Source organism: Plodia interpunctella, chromosome 12 (assembly GCF_027563975.2).
Source record: "Plodia interpunctella isolate USDA-ARS_2022_Savannah chromosome 12, ilPloInte3.2, whole genome shotgun sequence".
Lineage (NCBI taxonomy): Eukaryota > Metazoa > Arthropoda > Insecta > Lepidoptera > Pyralidae > Plodia > Plodia interpunctella.
In genome coordinates, this window is record NC_071305.1 from 9,891,954 (window position 1) to 9,915,156 (window position 23,203).

Sequence of the window (23,203 nt, forward strand, 5' to 3'; positions counted from 1 at the left end):
ACAAAAACTATTTACTTATTTAGGTATTTATTTAGTTTTTCTTTCTTTACTAGAATGCATAATCATCGCATCTTTTCGGAATAAAAAATGAATACCTATACATAAAATTCTTCAGTTATTGTGTGACTGACTGACAGCAACGTACAGCCGAAACCATTGGGCGTAGAAAGCTGAAATTTGCCATATGGGTTCGCTGGGGAGTGTAGGTGAGCACTAATAGAGGATTTCTGGAAATTCAACCCCGAAGGGGGTGAAAGCAGTGAAAAACTTTTAGGTATGAAAGTTCTACACCGTTGAAGTTAGTGACTTGAAATGATTTACGATGTGCTTTGAAATTCACGCGGGCGAAGCCGCTGGCAATAGCTAGTATATACATATATGTATAGAAAGATTTATTTGCTTACGCTGAACATGGGGTACCGGGGTAACCGCAAATGAAACCGTGAACACGCGAACATAAAAGAGAGAGAGACAGGTATAATTCAAAACAAATGAAAACTTAAAAATAAATTTATTTCATAAATATAATAAATTATTTATTAAGAAAGTATTGGTAAAAACAATAAAACAATTTTATTTAAGCTCTTGTTTTGTTTTTGTCTTTGCTTTCAAGGGGTGCAAGTTGATAAATGTGGACTGCCTAGAAGGACCTAGACTGATACACGATATTGGACAAATTATCAGATATTAATCTTTGATTGGTTCTAGCTTCCAATTTCAATCAAAATGTTCGCTCTGGTCAAAGTCTATCCGTTTTGCGTTCATATAAATAATTCTTTGTTTCCTATTCTTGTTTCTTCTCGGTGTCGACCCCAGGAAGGGGGCTTCAGGTTCTGGAGATCGGATTTCTATTGGCGTAGATGTGATTATCCTCTTCATAGTCATTTCTGATTGGTTCACTGAAATAAAAAAAAAAAAAACAATCAATATCTGAAAACCAGGTTAGGTTAAATTAGGCTTATAAAATTACTGCCTGATGACATTTTGTAAACTACATACGCTAATCGAAAACGTTTTTAAACGTACTATCCGTATACTGGAATCAGCTTAACATATAAATACGGCTATGATTTTACAACCGGCCGCGTGTCGGACATCCACCCTCTTCGAGGATGCTATTGTAGCATATCAACTGCCAAGGCTATATATCCCTTAGACATCCACGGGAGGATATGTTCGGGTCCTATTCTAGGGCGAAACCAAATGCGAGTATTTGTAGTTACACATGAAAATAGGTAGAAATATTTAAAAAAAAAACTTACCCTTACAAATCACATTAAACCCACACATTTCTGAATCTTGTACAAATTGTTGGTTCATATTTATTTTATTAAATTTGAATATCTTATAACACCGTCTAGATATTAAACTATTGTTTACTGATGTTATCGCAGCAAAACAAATGGCTGGAATGATATTTTTCGCAGACGAAGAGGTTTTTATACTGATTTCATTTGAAAAATATTTTTTCGGTTATTAGTAAATGATTCATTAACTAAAGGGTTGTAAATTGATAACGTATCGTTACAATGAGAACAATTATCACATTAATTAATTACTGCGTCATAAAAAAATTATGATTTTAACTAATTTATACTAATTGATAGTACATGGATAATATTTTTGATAATGAACGTATGTTAAGATTTAGTAATCTTATTATCCATGTACCTATCAATTAGTATAAATTAGTTAATTTCCACCTAAAATGTATATACATTTTTTTTCATATTTCATTTTGGAAATATTATAATAAAAGATTTAATTTTGTCAAAAACAATAATATTTACCAATATATTGGTAAATATTATTGTTTTTGACAAACTTTATCATATCAAGAAACAGACTGAACCTAGGCCAATTTCACATCTTGCTGATAATAAAGCATCTGATAGTATATGGAATATATTCAACAGATAGCGTTAAAAAATGTGTTTCACAGATGTTGGATACGGCTAACTGGCAATCATAATGACGACCTCGGTGGCGCAGTGGTAAAGTGCTTGCCTCTGAACCGAGAGGTCCCGGGTTCGATGCCCGGTCGGGTCATGATGGAAAATGATCTTTTTCTGATTGGCCCGGGTCTTGGATGTTTATCTTTATATGTATTTGTTATAAAATATAGTATCGTTGAGTTAGTATCCCATAACACAAGTATAGAACTTACTTTGGGGCTAGCTCAATCTGTGTGATTTGTCCTAATATATTTATTTATTTATAATCAGATTTATGTAGTAGGTTAAAGACTAAGGAGTATTTTAAACATTTGTTTAAAATCTTAGCCTAATAAAAAAACAATATTATTTTAAAATACAATTTATTAAGCCAAAAAACGCTTAAATCCTAAATTAACTAACTGTAAAGTGGATTGAACAATATCAATGATATTTCGTCATATAACAACGGACTTTATTCACTATCACATAAGGCACAAATTTCACTGCTTTCTATTAATTTCTTATGATCAAATTATTTACGAAGTCTTTTTTTATTATTTGGTATTTCATCAATTTAAACTTTAGAATCTTCACCTTCTGTATTCAATAAAAACAAAAAATTATATTTCATAATGTAAATAATTACTTCAAGTAGCTTGACTTCTTACAAATAACAGCTACACAAACTTTTATCCTCATTAAATGCTAAAAAAAACGTAAAAATTACGCCTAAACAGAACTCCTGTTATTGCAGAAGACGTCATAAAAAACGCAACAATTAGTTTTCCACGAACATTAGTGAATGGTGACATCATCCAGCCTCTTATCTCCAATTAAACAAGTTCACTTAACAATAAAACGTGTTATATTAAACAGTGCATATAAATTCACTTTAAGGCGCTTTGCCGCACACTACCTCCACTATCACATTTTTATCAACTTAGCGAAAAGCAAAAAATATTTTAATTAAAGAATTTTATTACAAAGCGAAATCCTACTAATTCTATACATGTGAAAGTTTGTGAGAATGTATGTTTATGTTTGTTACTCTTTCACGCAAAATCTACTGGACCGATTGTTATGAAACTTTGTACACGGTTAGAATATAACGTGGAATAACACATAGGGTAGGGTTTTACCCCGAAATTCCCACGGGAGCGAAACTCCGGGGCGCAGCTAGTATTATAAATGCAAGATTGTGAGGATGTATGTGTGTATGTTCGTTACTCTTTCACGCTTTTCGTTTTCTAACGCAATGTGGTCACAGTTGACCAAATGGATTTTGGTGGCCACCGTTTTGGATTTAGTAACTGTAGTCATTATGCAATGGAAAACTATAATACTTTTAATAAAATTCTTCATCTAGTGTGGCATAATAATAAAAAAATCAGTAAGAAAAAGAAATTGATAAAAATGTGAAGGTGGCGCTGGAGTGCAAAGCGCCTTAAGGAAATGCGCAATCTTCTTCACTACCTCTAAATAAAATAGTTTGGTATGGTCACAGCTACGAAAGGAATCAAACTTACAAATATAAAAATTAAAATGCATTAAAACAGAAATATTATAAATAATTCTAAAAACACACAATTATTTGTTTGATTCGTTTCAATATGTATTATTATTTCAATTCAAAATTATTGACAAAATTACATGTACTGGATATTTAGCCAAGATTAAAAATACCGAAAATAGTTGAGAAATATTGATATTTGATATTGAATTTGTAAGACAAACTTATTTTTACTTAGAAACGGTGTACAGTTTCAAAGTAAAATTTTAAAAATTCAGTCTATTTGGCCTTTGCATATTAAAGTACATACATATAAAATGAATTAATAAGAAAAAAAAAAATAACTAAAAATCCGATAAGAATAAAGCTAGAAAAAATAACATAAGACACACATTTTCTAAAAAAAAAAAAGAACTAATATTCTTGAAGCATTCCTTGGACATGCTTCAGACAGGTATGGACTTCCTCAGAATCAGACACAAATCCATGGAGCTTATCCTGGACATCGACCAGCAAATCTTTATCAAAACACCCCTTTTTCAGCGCAGTCAGACAAAAGTTGAGCAAGGATCGGAAACACTGTTTCCTATGTGCATTGTGCGCCTGGTGGTCCCACACTGGGGTGGCCCTCACGTAGCTCCAGGCGAGGAACACATACTGGACGACCGACTCCCAGTGTTGGGACTCCACTAGCACCTTCCCCTGCTCGACTAAGCACTTCTTAAACGCCGCCAAATGTGTCGACACGCGCGAATACGCCGGTGAATCCGTCTTAGAAGTCAACCTTGAAGTCGGCAGACCTTTAAAAATGTTAGACTTCAAGTAATTTAGCCGTTCCTCTAGAGGGCTCAGATCTGGCAGAGGCATTTCTTTGCGGATCTCATCCTCGATGCCGGGATGTTTGTAGGTTATTGTTTTAATCATGTTGATCAATTGTGTCGGGCTTAAGCCTTTGAGAGCGACATCTATCGGTCCTTTGTAATCTAACGTTTTTTCGGTCCTCGATCGTTTCACCGGTGGTGTGCTTTTGATGGGGCTCGTGATTTTGAATTTTTTCGGGGTGCTTATGTCGCTGAAGTCTATCTTTTCAGGGGTGAGGGGCACCCGTTCGACGTCGCCTAGCAGCAGGCGTTTGCGTGGCGTCGAGCGGAGCGTGACGCCGAGCTTGGGCGGCGAGAGTCGGCCGGGGTTTTTGGGCGGTGTTCGGACGGTGGAGTGGAATGAGGAATTCCGTTTCATTTCGATGTCTGGAGACCATGTTACCGGAAGACGTTTGCGACCTGAAAGGAAAATACCTATATAAAGATTTGTGAGGTCATTTATTAATTAAATTAATTTGTAAAAAACATCTGTGTGTTTCATATTCAAAAGACGTGGGTCTTTTCACGTCATAAATTATACATTTATCATCACCAATACATATAATAAAATTGAAGAAAGGCCAAATTTGTACAATGGATTATTTTTTTTAATTCTTCATATATACTTAGTTACTGATATAGATGACGAAAATATAGTTTTGGAAATTTTTGTCTGTCTGTCTGTCTGAACGCGCATCACTCGAAATTCTACTCAACTGGTGGGCGGGAAGCTGAAATTTGGCATGTAGGTGAGCTATAAGAGAGGATTTTTGGAAATTCTACTCCGAAGGAGGTGAAAGGGGTGAAAAACTGTAAATATGAAAGTTCTACACCGTTGAACATTTGGATTTTGGTTATTTACAACATACGTGTTTCTGATTTTTCTGAAAATTAACCCTCAACAAGTTTTATTTAAAAATAAGGCGGGTGAAAGATTGTATGGGACTCAATACAAATTTCAAGATAAAAAGCTGAAAACTGGCACACTATTATTATTGTTTTCTACTACTATTACTAAACAAATAACAGTAATAGTAAATACCAAAAATGTTTAATTTACGTTTATGGTTAATAAAAAACCGGGACGTAAAACATCATGGAAAATCGGACGGAACGCGTTGCAGAAAGCGAGAGTGTGAGTAGGAGCGGGAAATGGGAAGGAGACACGTAGTGGGAAGCAGGACGGGACATAATGCACAATATGTAGGAAATGGTACGGGATATCTATCCCATACCATATCTTACATATTGTGCCATCATGTTTTTTGCAAAACTTACATTACATAGCAGGAAGCGGGATTGGACAAGTTTGCGAGACGAGACACGCAGCGGGAAACAGAAAATTGAACTAAAGATTAGAAAAAATGTGAATTTGAATCATATATGTTTACCAGTCTTACAGAGTACGCGATAAAAATTACTGTCATTTTTCTATAAAATTCACGCGGGCGAAGCCGCGGGCAAAAGCTGGTATTAAATATTTTAAATTTGATTTAATTCCCTAAAAATATGACGTTCGATTTCATCCTAAGGCACTACAATTAATATGATAATAATGACTACTAGTGAATCAGATTAGTATTTATTTCCTTTAAAGATATGAACTTTTCAATCAATTGTTAGGGAAAGAGATTTATCTACACTACGTTAGATTTCCGCTGGCAAAAGCAGCATCTTGATGAAAGTTGTTTCCTGTCATATTTAGATCTGATAAATCATTAAAACGTTAAGGTTATTTTTTATGCTGACCCCGTAAGCCGTGCGGACAAGAGTGAGAAAGAGTTTTGTCAGCGTCTCACCTGGTGAAGAGCATTACCTCTCTGTTGTATGAGCATCTCGTCCGGCGAGGGCGCGGGGCTGAGGTAGCCGGCGGGCAGCGGCGGCGAGTGGTCGCGGGCGTTGGTGAGCGCCTGCAGCGGCTGCAGCGGAGTCACGCGCAGGCGGCCCAGCCGCGCCGGGATCTCCGCCAGCGCCGCGCGCGTGCGCCGCCCGCCCTCCGGGGTCACCATGCCTTCCATCTTAACATATATGTATACTAGTTGTTTACCCGCGACTTTGTCAGTGTATAACAATTACTTTTTAATTTTTTTGAAAATGTGTTTGCCAGATTACTAATTGTTAGTACCAATATTTTTATATGATAGCAAATTAAGTCTTCTTTGGTAGTCTTTTTTGTGGTTTAGTCATGAAAGTGGAACAGATAAAACAGACTTTCACATTTATAATATTAATATGGATGATCATCAGTGTGGCTTGATTGTACATCAGAGGACCTCTGATGTACAATCAATGTTAGGCCAAGAAAAATGATCTTTAATAATATTTTATTTAACTTGCAATGTAATATATATTTTATATACTAGCTTTTGTGGCGTTGCCAGCGCTGAATTAATGCATCCAGCATTAATATCGTCCCCCATAACTTATTATCGTCAATATCGCAGGTTCTAAGTAATGTAAACCAGATTTTAAGTTTATACAACCGTGAAAACCGTATCCATTTCCATCCCGTAGATTTTGTGTGATGTGTGAACAAACAAACAGACGACAGGCAGAAAGGCAGATAAAAATTTTAAAAACTTGTTTTGGCTTCTATTATTCCCATAAAGATCCCGATAATTATTTATCAATAATAACTCCTATGTACAGACATTGTACAGAAATTGTTCCTCATTCTAAACAATAGTCAGCAGATGTTTCAATAGCTGTTTTAACTGCTTATACAATTTCATGGATTATTAAAAAACATAAGAAATGATGTTACCTGAGTTTCTGAGTAAAATACCTGGCCAAATGTATAAAAAGCACACGTAATAGAAGAATAACAAAACTAAATTGGCGCAAAAATTGACAGATGCAAACTTAAGAACTGAAGTTGAAGTCAACTGCCACTAAGATGTTGCCAGTTTTTCACAAACTATCTTTTCTACCAAAGCTAACTATAAAATTACATACGAACCTAACACCGGAAATTTTACGACAAAACTAATTAATTTTCCGATGCACACTACGAACTGTTACGCCCTTTCGTTTTCATAGAAAAAGAGATACAATACTTTAGTTCTAACACGAAATGCTTCGCATATTCGCCAATACGATATACGTACGTGTGGGCTCACTCATCGTAAGAATTTTCTACAAACATTTAATCATTAATTAAAAATTAATCAGATAATACATCTGATTTTTATGTGTACGTCATCAGACAGACCTCTGTTCATCCACGGCTGTTTTATTGTAAGATGATATTTAATGAGTCAATCATGAAATGTCAAATCAAGTAGTCAATCGATGACTGGGTTAGATCTGTATTAAATTTAAACTTGGATCATGACCTGAACCTGTATCTGATTCTGAACCTGGACTTGGATTCAGACCTATTTATTATGTATTTAAATTTAACTTTAGCATGAAAGAACGTTTCCGAGAATTCTCTGTAACTTTCGGAAAGTTTCCAAGGAAGTGTCCGAGAAAATAGAATTTATTATAAAACATAGACATATATTACATATGTGTTTCTGTGTGTGTAGGTACGATTTCATTCAATAAGATTGGATTGAATGACGTTCCCCTTTCTCTTTCTGTGCTGTCAAATTATCAATGAAAATGTACTAGTCAAAAATTTTGTCAATGTTTTTGGGAGTATTCTATGTGTAAAGTAATGATTTTTGGATGGTTTTGAAGTAATTAAGGTGTAATAATATATTATTTCGTATATCGGATTAGTTCAAAAGTTAAACAGATCAATTTCGGATATAAGACTCTACGCAGGCGTCATTAGACCTTGTGAAAAAGTGGTCTTTTGTTAACGTTTCTAAACATTTAATTTTGGTGAAAACAGATGTTTGTAGTAACGTGTGAGTTTTTCCGGTGATAAAAGAACTTGATACGTACTTCCTTCGTTTACATTATAATAAGTAGGTCACGTTTAGTCGAGTGGAAATAGCTTAGCCGGCTTGAATGGTCGTACGTCGTATGTTCTAGATTGTTATAATGGCCCATTCAGATCGCGCTTTGAGTGCCTCGTAGGGACGATGGAAAGGCTGTATCATGACTTAAATCTGGCGTTAGAAGAGAGTAACTGCGGCCGGCAGGAGAGGCGGCGGCTGGGGCTCCGAAGGCGCACCAGGTCCGCTGGAAACTTGCGTAAGTACTTTATTCTAATAACCTTGAATTTAAAATGTCATAGTCATCTGTTTATTTGAATGTTTTATTAGCCACTGCTAATGGGGGAGATATGGTTAGATAGCCAGGGATTTGAATATGATAATTACCTATCTTCATTACCAATTTGTATCGGTTATGAGTTCTAGTTGGCTTGTATAAAATGAGGTTTACAGCTATAAATATCATTGGATGCAAATGTTAAAAAACTTCACACATATATGTACATAATGTGCTTACATATATATTTAAATTATATGATTTCACTTCCATGAAATAGTGTTCAGCATGTTTGTCTGCAAACTCAGTCTGGAAATCTTAGGCGTCATTCTCAGTACAAGCTAATATTTGTAATTTGTATTCGCAAAAACAATAACATCTGCAGTTGTAGGCATGTTGTGTGTTGTTTTCATTTTTATTACATTTTATGATAAAGTAGTGGCCTTGGCTCAGGTAAATACAAAATAAATAAAAACCTTCCTCCGGAATAACACACCTATTTGTGAAATCTCTACAAACATCCATCCAGTAGTTTATCTCATTCATACAGACAGAGTGGACTTCTTTTCTATAATATGTCCCTTACATATGTTTTATAATACATTATGTAAGATATGAGAATTGTTTGTATAAACAGAAGTATCTTTGTATTATTATCAATGTTGTATGGTAGAGGGTGGCCATTGTTTGACTTTAGTCTTTTATTTGATTGCTCATTTTTTATCCATTTATGGTTGGTTAGGTATTGTTGTTTCCAGTTTGTAAATAATTGATACCACTACTTCAAGAAGTTAATATTATTTTTTATATAAGTAGCACATCACATCTATCTATCAAAAATATAATTCTTTCAAGTGTAGAATATTAGTAAATATATATATATTTACTAATATTCTACACTTTGAAGAATTATATTTTTGTTTATTACAAATGAACTTAAAAACATCAAGGCTGATATTGATGAAATTTGGCACTGAGATAGACTAGACCTTATGGGTAACTGAAGCTACCCTATATCTTGTAAAATAAATTTATAGTATTGTATGAAGAGTCATAAAGAAGTAGGAATTAGTTATAGTAATATGTACTTGAATGATTGAGTTAATATGGCGTCAAAAGATTTTCACGTCATAGCTACTGTTGATCATCCACAGCGGCCGCCGTCGCAGTGAGCCTGGTAGAAGATGGCAGCTCGAGCAGCCCCCCGCAAGCACCCCTCATCACCCAACCCCTCTCGGACTCTGATGACCCCCAGCTCAATATCCACAAGTCCTCCGGCCTGAAGACTCGCCACTACTGCCAGATCGGGAACTTTGAATCAGATTCTTTCAACGAAAACTTCTCACCAACAAGACCGGCGAACGCTAGGAGGAAACGGAAGTATAAGAAGATGCAGATTCCAGTGGAGTATACGGATGAGAAGACTTCACCTCCAATAGAGATTTTGAGTATTACTGCAGAGGTAATTTATTTCTCTCTATACACAGCGGAACTGCGAATGTAGGGATAGGACCATAATAAATATTTTAATCCCATGTATGGAGTTATATGAAAACGCCCTTGTTGTTCATGATTTTAAGTAAAATTTTTGGTCTAAATTGTAAATTGTTTTTTTCTCAGGGCACTGCATTGCCAGGGGCGATCGTGCTGCAACCCCAGGCTGTGTCTGCACCGACGCATCTCACCAAACATAAACCTGAAAGGTAAGGAATTTTATGCATTCAACACTTTTATATAAAAAAATATTTAAATTATTACTGAATTAATGCATTGGTATGTCACGGTGACGTTAGTGAGCCGGGAGCGCCCACTGAAACCTATTGATAATAGAGTATTATGTAACTACTCATGTTTACGCATTTTTTAACCACAGCTTCAGCATACATGTTGTTAAAAATAATTTCAGCATAATTTTGCAGGAACGTTTTCTGCGGGAAGAGAAAATGGTCCCACCGGGACAAGGGTGACGGTTGTGAGATGAGGGAAAGATCATTTAGTGGGGGGTGTTCTTCAAAATCTGCCTTCTTCAAAAACGACTTCAAATGCAAGAAGTACGACACGGAGAAGAAGAGGAAAGAGTCAGTGCTACAGCCCGGGAAAATCGTGCTAAAGTCCCAAAACAACGAAGGCACTCCGTCGACTTTCACCAACACCCCGTCTTTGCCAGGCAGTTCCAGCTTCAATTTCGTGTACAAAAGTTCCAAGAACGGCACACCTACTTTGTCGAAATTAACAGGATATAAGATCACAACGGATCTACCGCCATTTTTTAGTCCAACGACTAGCACAGGGAAATATCATCGGAAATTCAAAATGTTCAATAAGTCACACCCACCGAATAGTTTGAGAAACCCATTGCAGTTTGATGATTCGAACAGTGGAATGGATTGCGCTGGGAACGAGTCCAGCTCACTGAGCAGCAGCGACTCTGACGGAGTGGTCACCAATGATAGTGACAGAGAAGGGGACGACGAACTAACAGACTGGCCCGGTATCGAGGAGCTGAAGGTTTTTAATAAAAGTTTAACATTCAAATCATCTAAATCTGTGAACAATAACACTGTCAGCACCATGCCGCCGCCGAAACGGTTGAAAAAGGAGAAGTTGCTCATCAAAAGCGGGTGGGCGAGTTGTAAAAACAAATTCAAGAAGAAGCGAGCGAAAGTGGATTCCGGGAATGAAGACGACGCCATGATGTCGGATTCCAAAACCGTCGTGGATTTAGAAGACGAAGTGCTGTCGAAAGAGAATATTCTTCAGCCGCATTCCTCGTTCTCCAGCTTTAGTGATATAAAAAACGCTGGAGTTTTAGGTCAAAACGCGAATGAGACGTTTTTTCATTCGTTTCAGGCGTTTCAGAAAGAGCAGGGCAGTGAGATCTTCAGTCAGACGCCGCGGAGTAACTTTTCGTTGCAGAAAACGTCGTCAAGTGATTTGAATGTGAGTGAGAAGTCGCCTCAAAGTGATCATTATTATAGTGAGCATTCAATGAATGCTGTGACCGAAGTGAGGGAGATCAGGGCGGGGTGTAGGAGGGTGCGGGAGGAACGCCCAGGGTTTCTGATCCTGAGCGCAGCGAATGAGCAGTTATCCAAGTTCCTGCAGGACTCTTGCCAGACCGAGCTGAAGTTGCCGAGCTTCCACGACCCGGAAGAGAGAGAAAAGCTGGAGTCGCTGGCGAAGCTCTATTCCTTGGAGTTGCAAGTCGAGATGGGGAGGCCCATTTTAAGAAAAACTAGGTAATAAATAAATAAATAATAATAAATATATTAGGACAAATCACACAGATTGAGCTAGCCCCAAAGTAAGTTCGAGACTTGTGTTATGGGATACTAACTCAACGATACTATATTTTATAACAAATACATGTATAGATAAACATCCAAGACCCGGGCCAATCAGAAAAAGATCACTTTCCATCATGACCCGACCGGGGATCGAACCCGGGACCTCTCGGTTCAGTGGCAAGAACTTTACCGCTGCGCCACCGAGGTCGTAATGTATTTTAACATACTGGTGTCAGATTTTAATTCAAGTCACAACCTGATTCAAACATGACATGTTAGAGAAACTTTGATATTTCTTTATTTAGATACACAATTCGTTTTGTTCGTGAACCATTTAAGTACGGACTCGAAGAGCGAGAGAACGGAGAGGCCATAGCTAGGCTTACCCCTCCGCTAAAACTGTATGGACTCACATTCCTAGCTAGATCAAGTCGACCACGACAATGAATGAGATGTCATGCCGCGTTTTTCAGCTTTCTGCCGTAAAAAGGAATTAGTCCATCAAACTTCCAATAATATGGTCAGCCTTCTTAGAACGAACACAGCATGCACATCTGATCTACTCACAGTATAATGATATTAACAAATCTGGAATCGAACGGGAATTGGAACCACGCCCCTGTCTATCCGGAACAGTGCTCTTGCTCTTAGTTTTTTCAAATCAATCACTATATTATGTTCCCTATATTCTAGCGCAAAGGAATACGGCATTATTAACGAGATAAATTTCAGTATTTGTGTATTGCAGCAACACAATGCAGGCCATCAGAGTGGAGCACTGCCATAGCCAGCTGCCCTCCGATCACAAGCGGAGGTGCTACGACCAGGACAGCCTCAGGTGATTATCAATTGCTTTTCTCATGGGTTATCCCATTGATATCCACTACTAGATGTGGTCGACAACATTTTAATACATACGAAAGATATGTTATATTTTGCTAGAACTATTGTTCTAGCAAAATATAACTTATCTTTTGTATGTATTAAAATATGTATTAATAAGCACCATGTTAGTAAATATACTAAGATGGTGCTTAACAGAATTGCCGATTCAATGAAATTTAAATAAAATTTAATTCAAAGAATTGAAATTCTATTAATAAAATTATCAATCAAGTTAAAATAAATGAAATTCTAAGTATATACAGTATATACACATTTGAAAACCTCGATGGCGCAGTGGTAAAGTGCTTGCCTCTGAACCGAGAGATCCTATATATATATCCCGGTCATCAATCTGTGTGATTTGTCCTAATATATTTATTATATTTATTTATTATAGTATATAGTATAAAAATGATTATCAGGTAATTATTACATGTTGACAATTCAGGTGTCGGAACCTTTATTTAAAAGCAAAAAAATATGCAAACCTAATTTTATTACTTTCATTCACTATGGATTATGTTCGAAATAAAGAAATTATAATTATTACTCCAGTGTGAGCGACCAGAACTCGACGTCGTCCAGCAACGAGTTAGACGACGCTCCCGACCTCATCTGCGACCTCAAGCCCGGCGCCACAGACTTGACCAGCGATTTGGTGGAGACCTTCTCCCACACCCTCGTCGACAAGTCCTTGCTTAACCCGGGCGATTTGGATTGAAGAGCATCATCATTTTCAGTCTTATTGAACCCAACTTGGGTACAGGTGACTTTTTTTGTAAATTAATATATTTTTTGTCTACATGCCCAGTCTAAGTCACAAATTTTCGAAAAAAATCAGCTTATCCATTTTCCTCAAGTACGGATTGTATTGATCATGGACTGCGGGTGTAGACAAGATAACTTATGTATAAAAAACACCACAGTTTATATGGATTGAATTATTGAAGAGTAAGAAGAGTAACAAAATAATCTCAGTTGCCAGTACAACTGCCATTGGGACACAAATTCAGGGGCCCCAATTGTGTTATAATTTATCGTGCTACCGTTCCGGTATCACGAATTTTAACAAAATCGTGAACCGACGTTGTCGTTGTTGTTGCAACTGGAAATATTGGAAGTTATTAACACGATGAAGAACGTCAAGATGAAGGCAACAAAAAAAAATGAAAATCGGCTCATCTGTTTGTTTGTCTGTTTCTGCTACATAGCTAAGCAGACATACATATATACACAGACACGTTAAAATCAACTCTCAGTCGTGGAGGGTAAAATAATAGGGATGCATTATAAAAGTTTCTAAAGACTTATCGATTACAAATAATCAGTATTTTATAAAAATATTGTGGTACTCGATCCATTGTATATTAGAAATAGTCGATGTTCCATATTTCTTAAGGGTGTGAACCCAATTTGGAAGTCAATTTATAATTATATTAAGATTTTATTCCGCAAATATGTTTTATTGATTACTTTTAATCATATACTAGATATTCATGACATTATTATAGGTTGATCTCATTTGGAATTTGTATATACAGACTAAAATGTAAAATGCATTGAAAGTGGCCTAAGGCTGGGTGTAATTGAGTACTTAAATCTTCGCCATATTGTTGAAGTCGACAGTGGTGTTGCAGACTATCGAAAGTTTTAATCAAAAAAGGCCATAGTATCTATATATTTCATTTGCAATACACATGTAATATTGTAGAGCAATACTATCCATAGTGTCGATGGTTTGAGTTTATCGTCATCATGGCCCGATACTATCGATACTTTTACTTAAACTATCGATCGGCAACACTATCAGTTACGTGCGGCGGAAAAGAAAAAAGGCCTGTAGTTGTTAAAACAATGTCATTGTTGTAATGTTTAATGTAGACTGATGTTTTGTTTACATATCACTAATCACTTCATTCCTTCAATAATTAACTTTTGTGTTTGGGATATTTATGTGAAAGCATGTCTGTTAGTTGCGATGATTTTTATGATCTGAATTCGAAGCGAATCCACCGAAATTTGAAGCAAATTCTATAAAAACTTAACTCTTATAATTGAAAAAATATTAAATAAAATTTATATTCGAGAAATTACCGGATTTTTGTAAGTTAGAAGCTAAGGTGATATTTATATTCGTTATAATATTGTCCAAAAATGCCATGTACACAAAATTATTTCTATTTTGGAGTTTTTTGATTACAGTTTTCAATCAGAATTATATTACAATAGGGACACCTTTTAACCTTTGTGGCATACTTACCTCCTTCCTCGCCTGAAAATAAGTGCGTATATATATATATATATATATATATATATATATATATATATATATATATATATATATATATATATATATATATATATATATATATCACAACCATATTGGTGACCCCTGGAAGTACCCCCATTACAGAAGAAAGGTACCACTTCGCAATTATATAGAAAAGAATGTCGGTATCGGGTCAGAATTCACTTCGAAACAGAACGTCGAAGATAGCAGAAAGGCGTTTACACCTCACGACCTTTATCGTGTTGGAGTCAGACTTCCACCTTTTTGGCCGTTCGTATATACGCACCTATTTTCAGGCGAGGAAGGAGGTAAGTATACCTTTAAATATGAATAAATAAAAACATATTACTTATTTACATTGTTTAGAATACGAATGTGCCATTGTTTTCGAAATAAACAACAGTCACACGTTTCACGTATTTTAATCAGGAATATTGTCGCTTTTTTATGTATGAATTTGTATCTCAATGTCTAATTTAATTAGGTTTATTGATTCACACACACTATATGTAATCACTAGATTTCACCTTATGGGATATTTTTCGCCGCCGAGCGTGTCACTCAGTGTGCGTAGTGCGACTTTGCAATTTGCATCTCACCATCGAGCCGCCTCGCAGTAAGACGCAGCTAACCAGTATGCCATTGTACGCAACGACAACCACACTGCAATGTGATTGGTTCTGTCTTACTTCGAATCAATTCGATAGTGAGAGGTGAAATGCAAACCCGCACTTGCCCTCTGATTTTGAAAATGCACTGACCGTTTTTAAAACTGTCCTAGCGTGTAAACCATTCGACTTGTTGCCCAGATATACACATTTATAGCAATACAGGGGACTCAAATTTATCCTGTTGTCACTTTCAGCACTACATGTTTAGAAAGAGACGGCATTACTTCTAATTGCGTTCATAGTGGTCTTCTCATTTAACCTCTTATTCATAAAAAAATGAACCGCTTGTTAAAATGTATTTAGTTTTAATATGTTTTGTTTATGTCACTTCAGTACCCATACATATTTATTTAAAAACTTTATTCCACACAATTAAAAAAAATATTTACAAATGATGGATTTATATATTGAAATTGTTTTTGTTTGTTCCTCACAAAAGGAGCATTGGATGCGAGACAATTTTTTGTATGGAGATAGCCGAAGAGTGACATAAGCTAGTTTATGCCGCGAGCGAAGCCACGGACGGCAGCTTGATATGATTGAACATGATTAAATTGACAAATGGTCGAGTTTTTTTTATAAAAAAGAGATAGTAATCACAAAATGATCACTATAGGGTTTCAATTGACATATATGGCTGTTGTTATAGATATATCGAAATGTCAAGACTACGTAGTTGTATATTTGTTTTAGCGTTTCAGATGTCGTATACCTTTAGACTAACATATACGTGGATAATTATAGATATATGAATCAATGTTACGATTGGGATGGATATTGTATTAACAGATGCAAAATATACTTTGAAATACAAATATTGTATTTTATTTCAAGTCTCGTTAATGTCCAAATAACATTAAAATAGGATATAATAATCTTTATTGTGAAACACACACGAACATACATATAAAGCAAAACTTATGTACTAGATGTGCGCGCGCATCACAATAGGCAACGGCTCAGTGTTACACTAAGCAAAAATGCCCAGCACTGATTTTCAGCCGTTACCTAGTGTGTATAAATTGTTATTAAAAAAGTTCTAATATATTTTATTTCATTTTGCAGAATTTTGTTTGTGGGGAGACTTACTAAGTAAATGGACAGTAGATAGTGCTTATCCTAAGCTTCTATTGTGAGTACGATGAACACACATGAAAATCAGCACTACACATCCGTAACCGCAGACAAATATCAGTGATAACAAGTGCAAATATTTGCACGTACCAGGAATCACGGAAAAATATACTGTAAAAATAAAATAAATTTGGATGGACGAGACTATATATGTACAGAATACAAAACATACATACAAACATATAAATAACTTTTATTAAATAAAAAATATAAACGTGTTGAAAATAAAAACAACGATTATTCGATAACAAATAAGCACCATACACTTTCAGGAGCGACTCGAGCCGCCAACATAACAAGTTGTCTTTTGTGATGTCACAACTTAATTCCAAACAACGGAACTACTAAAACTAAGGTTACATCTAATAAATAATTAAACCTTTACATTTTATGTTTCACAATTTGTACTGTGATGGAGGAATTAAGTCACTTTTGTACACTATTGCATAGTGAAGTATCACAGGATATAAATTCATTGATTATATTAAAAAGTTTTTTATATAAATACAGCTCATATAAAAAAAATGTACACAAGTCAGATAAAATAGAAGTGTTTTAATCTCGATTTCGATAAAGGCAATGAAAATTCAGTCATAGGTTGTTTAGGGCGATAACACACGAGCGGTCGACGCGCACGCTACGTTTACATTCATGTTCCAGAAGCTAAAGGAAGCTGTTGGGTTTACGTTATGTCTAATATTATCCCAACTTAGCTAAGTCCAAACCCAATATATGATTAAATGTTGTCTTTTATTTATATTCTTATTTTATGTTTGATCGTAAAGTTCGTGGCAGAGTGAAGAATCAAGATATACGGGGTAGATTTAATGCCGTAAGGCGTATAACACTAACAATAACTATTGCTAACTTCTAAAGTTGTTCAAAAAAGTTTAAATAAACAAATAACAAATTATGTGTTTACGGACGTTTTGCGAATAAACTGGGAAAATATTGGACGTAAATTAATAAACACAGATCTTTTCTCTTTGTCGTTAATAAGCGACCATATTGATATTTTCTATTTTCCTCACTCAAGGTGTTGTTTATGAAACAGACAATGTTTTTTGGTCGAATTTGTCCGTTTATACGGCTGTTTTAGATTCCGAATTAAGCCAAACATTAGTAATAATAGTTGACAGAAAACGATTTATAATAATATTCCTTCTTATCGTTAATATTTTCAAACATCTTTCTTTTTCTCCCGGGTTTAACACTGCACATTACATGTCAGCCCATAAAATGTGTTCGTTATCGCCCTAAAACGTAAAACGCGCTCGAATCAACCTACATTCATTCATCAGGATCATAATATCACATTATTTACTCCTACGCTAAGACTAGATCGAGCGACGTTCACCTGAGCGGAGATTGAAATGATACGTGTTCAAAAAGTGTCCAGTTTTTTCACATGGCGCAATTACAAAACATTTTTTTTTTACTTTATGATGTGTTAATTTCATATGCGAATATATTATTAAATTAATAACTCAATCAAGATCTAAATAAGTATCACATCATCATATTTCAGAAATGTAATTTTTTAATTATTCTTTTAAATACATTATGATTTGATTAAAGACGTTTTTATATTTTAAGTGTTAATATTTCATAAACACAATTTTCTTTTTACAATAATAAAATTCACCTACTACATATAATCTTATTTACATCTAAGTATATTTATAAAAATATAATTAATTTTCTTTATAACAAGATTGAGAATATTACAATAATTAAAAAAAAAAAAATATTTTGTAATTACGCTCTCAACAAAGCAAAGACAAAGAAAATTATAAACAATGAGCTAGACTAGCCGAGTGAGATATAACCTCTGCAAGATGGCATTGTAAAAGCGGACATACGATGAAGGACAAAAGTCGTCCCATTTATGTCTAACACACGTTTCTCTTGACCAAGCGATACAAGAACACAAGTTCTATAATTTTCTCTGTCTACACAAAGTCGTAAAGTATAGTCTGTCTCACTCGATGGTGCAGATGAGGTCATCGCCCTCCAGCTTCTGTCCATTGGTGATGGCCACCGCGCTGACGACGCCGGCGCGCGGCGCCTGCACTATCATCTCCATCTTCATGGCCGACAGCACCGCGATGGGCTGGCCCTTCTCCACGTTGTCACCCTCCTTTACCTTTATCGCTGGAAGGGGTTTCATTGTACAGTCAAAGTAATTGCAAACTCGCGTCTATTCCTAATGTAATAAATATGTTTTTACTAGCTGAACCCCGCGGTTTCGCGCTTGGAATTTCGGCATAGAAAGTACCCTGTATGTTATTCCAGGTTATATTCTATCCGTGTACCAAATTTCATAACAATCCGTCGAGTAGATTTTGCGTGAAAGAGTAACAAACATCGATCCACACAAACTTTCGCAAAGTGGAATTTTCTTAATACAGTTTCTATGGTGCAAAACTATTTTTGCTTATTTTTAATCCGTCGCCTACTAACCAGCAGCTAGCGTCCGGGTAACAACTGTTTATGCATTGTGAGATCAAGAGATACTAATATAAAAATGCATAAGAAAAAATATAGGTCTTTATTGACGTATTTGAACTTAAACGGTACAGACTCATCCTTCTTTTCCCCTATTCTCTTAATAATGACTTGTAAATATTTTTTACAAGTAATTATTAAATCATTATTATAAAATCTTGTGTGTACTGACACATTTTCGATATAAAAATTATCTATTTATAAAATGTATAGCAAACTTACTGAGTACAGTTCCGGGCATGGGAGCTCCGACTTGGTTTTTGTCTCCTTTCACTGCTTTCGGGTGAATCTTCATTTCCTATTGAACAATCATAAAATTGACTGTCTATCCTGTTTTATTATATTAAGATAATAGATCTATAATTTTTTTTTTCTTTGAAATCCTAATTAGTGTTGTGAAAGGTTCGTTTTCAAACAAATTTCAATCCTTTATGTTTCATATATCGCGCACATGCTTATAATAAAAATAAAATTCTAATGAAACTTTGGACTGAAAATTAATTAATTGGATTTTTTTTCCAATTAGTCAAATCAGATACTGAATAAAAATTGATTAGTATTTTAGTTGTTCTTGATGACATCTTGTTGTATTGTCACAATGTTGCAATTAAAAGCAATCCTAATATAATTTAATCAGAACAAAAAATTGTAAGTCGAATTATGATTTAAACTGACATTTAATTATCGTATTCGATTCATGTTTTTTTTTTCTTTTTTGTTGATATTTTATCCCATTCCTTCATTTTTAACCCATTCAGACAGCGGATTTTTTAAAATTAGAAATTAAGAGTGCTTTTGACCTAAATCTATATATACTAAAGAGAACATTTATCCATGTGAAGTGCAGAATATAAATACCTTGCTGGCGTTCTCGTCCCGGATGAAGACGGAGCGCAGCTGCCCGTTGAGCTCGAAGAAGACCTCGCGCTCTCCGGCGGCCGTCATCTCCTCGGACACCGCCAGCGTCTTGATGTCCAGCGTCTTGCCGCGCTGGATCTTCACTTCTATCCGTTCGCCCACCTTTCAATACAACGCTTACTTTTTTACACTATACACATTTTATAACCAGACACATTAAAAATTATTTGTTATATTTGGTTGTTTTTGCAGTTGTTAAAACCCGTCAATCCGCAAACGTGCAGCGCCGCGGAACCGCACGCGACAAACGGTGCCTCATTAGAGGTTGTATGAAATAATAATAAATATATTAGGACAAATCAAACAGATTGAGCTAGCACGCTAAACATCCAAGACCCGGGCCAATCAGAAAAAAATCATTTTCCATCGTGACTCGACCGGGGATCGAACCCGGGACTTCTCGGTTCAGTGGCAAGCACTTTACTACTGCACCACCGAGGTCTTATATATGCTTCCAATCGTAAACGCACTGTTTGCGCGGTCTAGGCTTGTTAGCTTCTGTAGTGAGTCGACTGTAGCGCCATCTGTCCGTACAGTCGTAAATCATCTATGTGGCTTGTATAGTCTGCTTTTTGCATCGGCAGCGTTGTGTATGCGGCTCGGTAGATGTCGCCACATCCTTATCCATGCATAAGGAAGGCCTGTGTGGGCGATGGAGTCCTGCTTTGAGATATTATAAGATATAAGGTAATTATGTATTCCTGACCGTGGGTCCCGTGAGGAAGGTCTTGGTGTCGAGCAGCGACACGGGCCCGTACTTGTCGCGGATGCGGAAGTAGTCGCTGGCCACTTGCGGGTACATCGCCGCCGACATCACGTCGTTGTCCGACACCTGGGGACCAACACGATGGCTAACAATCGTCATACATGAAACTAGCTATAGTCCGCTGTTCCGCCGTAGATATAATTAATATTATATCGATTAGGAATTTCAAAATCGGCCCAGATGGCCGTGAAAGCGATATATCGGCAGCGAGATATCGGCATTTCTTAGTATATGTCGTTCCGAAATGCCAGTAGTTTGTAGCATTTTGAGATCTATTACTATATAGTATGAAATTTGACGCACGTGCCTGGGAAGGTCCAATTCCTGAATAAATGATTTGAAGATACTTCTCATTTATAATATGGAAATATGGATTCATCCATAACTGATTGACAGAAAACAGATAATAACTATAAAGACAAATTTGGTACAACAGACGAGTTCAAGTTGGAGCAGGTAAAGTAGGAAAGTGGACCCTGGGCTCCCGACGCTTTACAGCTGCGGAAGAAACCGGGATAATGCTCAAACGGGAGAAGAAAGACAACTTTACTCACATGCGGGTACGTCTCTTGTATTTCCTTCTTCAACTTGTCGAAGTCCAAAGGCGGCAGTTCTTGTCCAGGGCGGCCTTCGATGCGGGGCATGTCCTTCAGGACCTTAGATCTAGAAAGTAGACAGATATTTATTAAACAAAGTTAAGCTTCAACTCAGGCTTAGGCTGTAGCAATATATATATATATATATACTGTAGTGGGGATATACTGCACTACGGTGACATATATTCGTAGCGTCGTGAGGTGGGGCTGAGGTGTACAGTTAGATGCGAGGATTGGGCACGCAACCTAGCCGCACGCTACAATGTATACCTGAGTGGTTCCGGGAACCCCCCGGGCGGTATCCCGATGGCGCCCTGCAGGAACTCCACCACGGACTTGGGGAAGGACAGCTCCTCCGCCCGCGCCTCGATGTCCGCCGCAGACAGCTTGTTCTGCACCATGAACTGGGCCAGGTCGCCCACCACCTTGGACGAGGGGGTCACCTTGATGATGTCGCCCAGGAGCAGGTTCGCTTCCCTGTACGAAGAAACAATTTAGATTTGGACGATCTGCGCTTCGTGCGACGCCATTTATGTTAGCATAGTGGGCAAACTATGCTAAATGACGGTTGCCTGGTGGTAAGCAAACACTGCAGCCGATTGACACCAGCAACCCGATACGGCTCACCAATCCGATCGACACTAAATCCGATATGAGGATTTAGTGTATTTGTCAAAACGTGTAAACCATTTATTTAAATATTTTATTGTTAATCCAAGTAGTGGGCAGTATAACAGATTAGATTGAATTCGGAGACGGTCTCTTCTCTTAAAAAATGACCTTGTGCAAAGCCAGGCCATGTCGCTAGTGTAATATAAAACGAACTACGATGTCACATGAAAGTGTTTTGTTAACAAAACTGTTTGTTTTGACTGTTGAGTTTATGACAAAATATATAGAGGTCGAGTCGAGAAATTAGTTGCTTACCTATAAGCCTTCTTGACTTGTTCAAACTGGTTGCCCAGCCCCAGGGAGAAGGCCTGGAACTGCAGGTTAGTGTACTGTCCGCCGGGGATCTCGTTGAGGTAGACGTCAGCGTTGCCCGACTTCATGGTGGCTGTACACTCGAACGGGCCGTACAGAGTCCTGGCCTGCTCCCAGTACGCGGAGTACTCTGATACCGTTTGTAGGGGGATGTCTGCAGGAGAGGGGGGTATTTTTTACATGAGTAAATATGTTTATGTCTTAATATTGTCATAATTATTTAATTATGTAATAACATGTAATTATATGAATTGTGGCGTGTGGTTTCGCCTAGAATAAATCCTCCCGTGGATGTCGTACGAGGCGACTAAGGGACACATATCTTAAGATAGTCAACGATAGCCTCTTTAATGGGGGTTGACGTTAGGCCGGTAGCAGTTTGTAAAAGCATAGTCGAAACTTCAAAATTTTATGGTTGAGACACGAACCCTGGACTTCGGGGCGTCACAGCTTTGATAGTAACCAGGAATACGCGACATTGAGAAAGAGACATAATTATATATCTCTCTATTCTGAGAATATTTTCTGGCCGTTTCCAATCATCTAGGAAAACTACGGAACGGTAAAACTACGGAAATAATATCAGAAAAGACCTAAAAACGAGATTGACAACAAATTTTAGAGTTTTTTAAACTTTCGGGCTTTGAACCATAAGTACTTACTTCGTTGTACGGAGTACCCACTAATTCCATG

General features: G+C 36.7%; 3 protein-coding genes and 1 long non-coding RNA gene across 8 annotated transcripts in view; 1 reads left to right on the top strand and 3 right to left on the bottom strand.

The window, feature by feature from the left end:
• Positions 1-494: 494 nt before the first annotated feature.
• LOC128674235 (uncharacterized) lies at positions 495-1,402 on the bottom strand. The gene is made up of 2 exons (XR_008405152.1): positions 1,263-1,402; positions 495-899 (listed from the first exon to the last, which is right to left on the bottom strand). It is a non-coding gene; the product is annotated as an uncharacterized LOC128674235 (long non-coding RNA).
• An 898-nt stretch (positions 1,403-2,300) lies between these two features.
• On the bottom strand, positions 2,301-7,218 carry LOC128674325 (uncharacterized protein). Its single transcript, XM_053752819.1, has 3 exons — positions 7,072-7,218; positions 6,124-6,325; positions 2,301-4,727 (listed from the first exon to the last, which is right to left on the bottom strand). The coding sequence occupies exons 2-3, from the start codon at positions 6,323-6,325 to the stop codon at positions 3,862-3,864; spliced, it is 1,068 nt and encodes a 355-aa protein (XP_053608794.1). The 5' UTR covers positions 7,072-7,218; the 3' UTR covers positions 2,301-3,861.
• Positions 7,219-7,874: 656 nt separating this feature from the next.
• LOC128674316 (uncharacterized protein) lies at positions 7,875-18,256 on the top strand. The gene is made up of 6 exons (XM_053752808.2): positions 7,875-8,453; positions 9,626-9,933; positions 10,092-10,174; positions 10,391-11,710; positions 12,507-12,596; positions 13,199-18,256. Exons 1-6 carry the CDS (start codon positions 8,342-8,344, stop codon positions 13,362-13,364), a joined length of 2,079 nt encoding a protein of 692 aa, XP_053608783.1. The 5' UTR covers positions 7,875-8,341; the 3' UTR covers positions 13,365-18,256.
• The window catches only part of PCB (Pyruvate carboxylase), a 35,753-nt gene continuing 29,461 nt past the window's right edge, over positions 16,912-23,203 (bottom strand). For all 5 annotated transcript variants that reach the window (XM_053752804.1, XM_053752807.1, XM_053752805.1 and 2 more), the window contains 7 exons: positions 22,454-22,664; positions 21,797-22,003; positions 21,485-21,593; positions 20,871-20,996; positions 20,105-20,266; positions 19,469-19,544; positions 16,912-18,892 (listed from right to left, as the gene is read on the bottom strand). In XM_053752804.1, coding sequence (XP_053608779.1) covers positions 18,720-18,892; positions 19,469-19,544; positions 20,105-20,266; positions 20,871-20,996; positions 21,485-21,593; positions 21,797-22,003; positions 22,454-22,664 — 1,064 coding nt within the window. In that variant the 3' untranslated portion in view covers positions 16,912-18,719. The remainder of the gene's footprint in view (positions 18,893-19,468; positions 19,545-20,104; positions 20,267-20,870; positions 20,997-21,484; positions 21,594-21,796; positions 22,004-22,453; positions 22,665-23,203) is intronic.

Excerpts from the sequence above, each read along its gene's own strand:
- LOC128674325 (XM_053752819.1), bottom strand. The coding sequence starts at position 6,325 with ATGGAAGGCATGGTGACCCCGGAGGGCGGGCGGCGCACGCGCGCGGCG. Across the intron at positions 4,728-6,123 it reads GATGCTCATACAACAGAGAG|GTCGCAAACGTCTTCCGGTA; the intron begins GTAATGCTCTTC and ends TTTTCCTTTCAG.
- LOC128674316 (XM_053752808.2), top strand. The coding sequence starts at position 8,342 with ATGGAAAGGCTGTATCATGACTTAAATCTGGCGTTAGAAGAGAGTAAC. Across the intron at positions 8,454-9,625 it reads CAGGTCCGCTGGAAACTTGC|CGGCCGCCGTCGCAGTGAGC; the intron begins GTAAGTACTTTA and ends GATCATCCACAG. Across the intron at positions 10,175-10,390 it reads ACCAAACATAAACCTGAAAG|GAACGTTTTCTGCGGGAAGA; the intron begins GTAAGGAATTTT and ends ATAATTTTGCAG.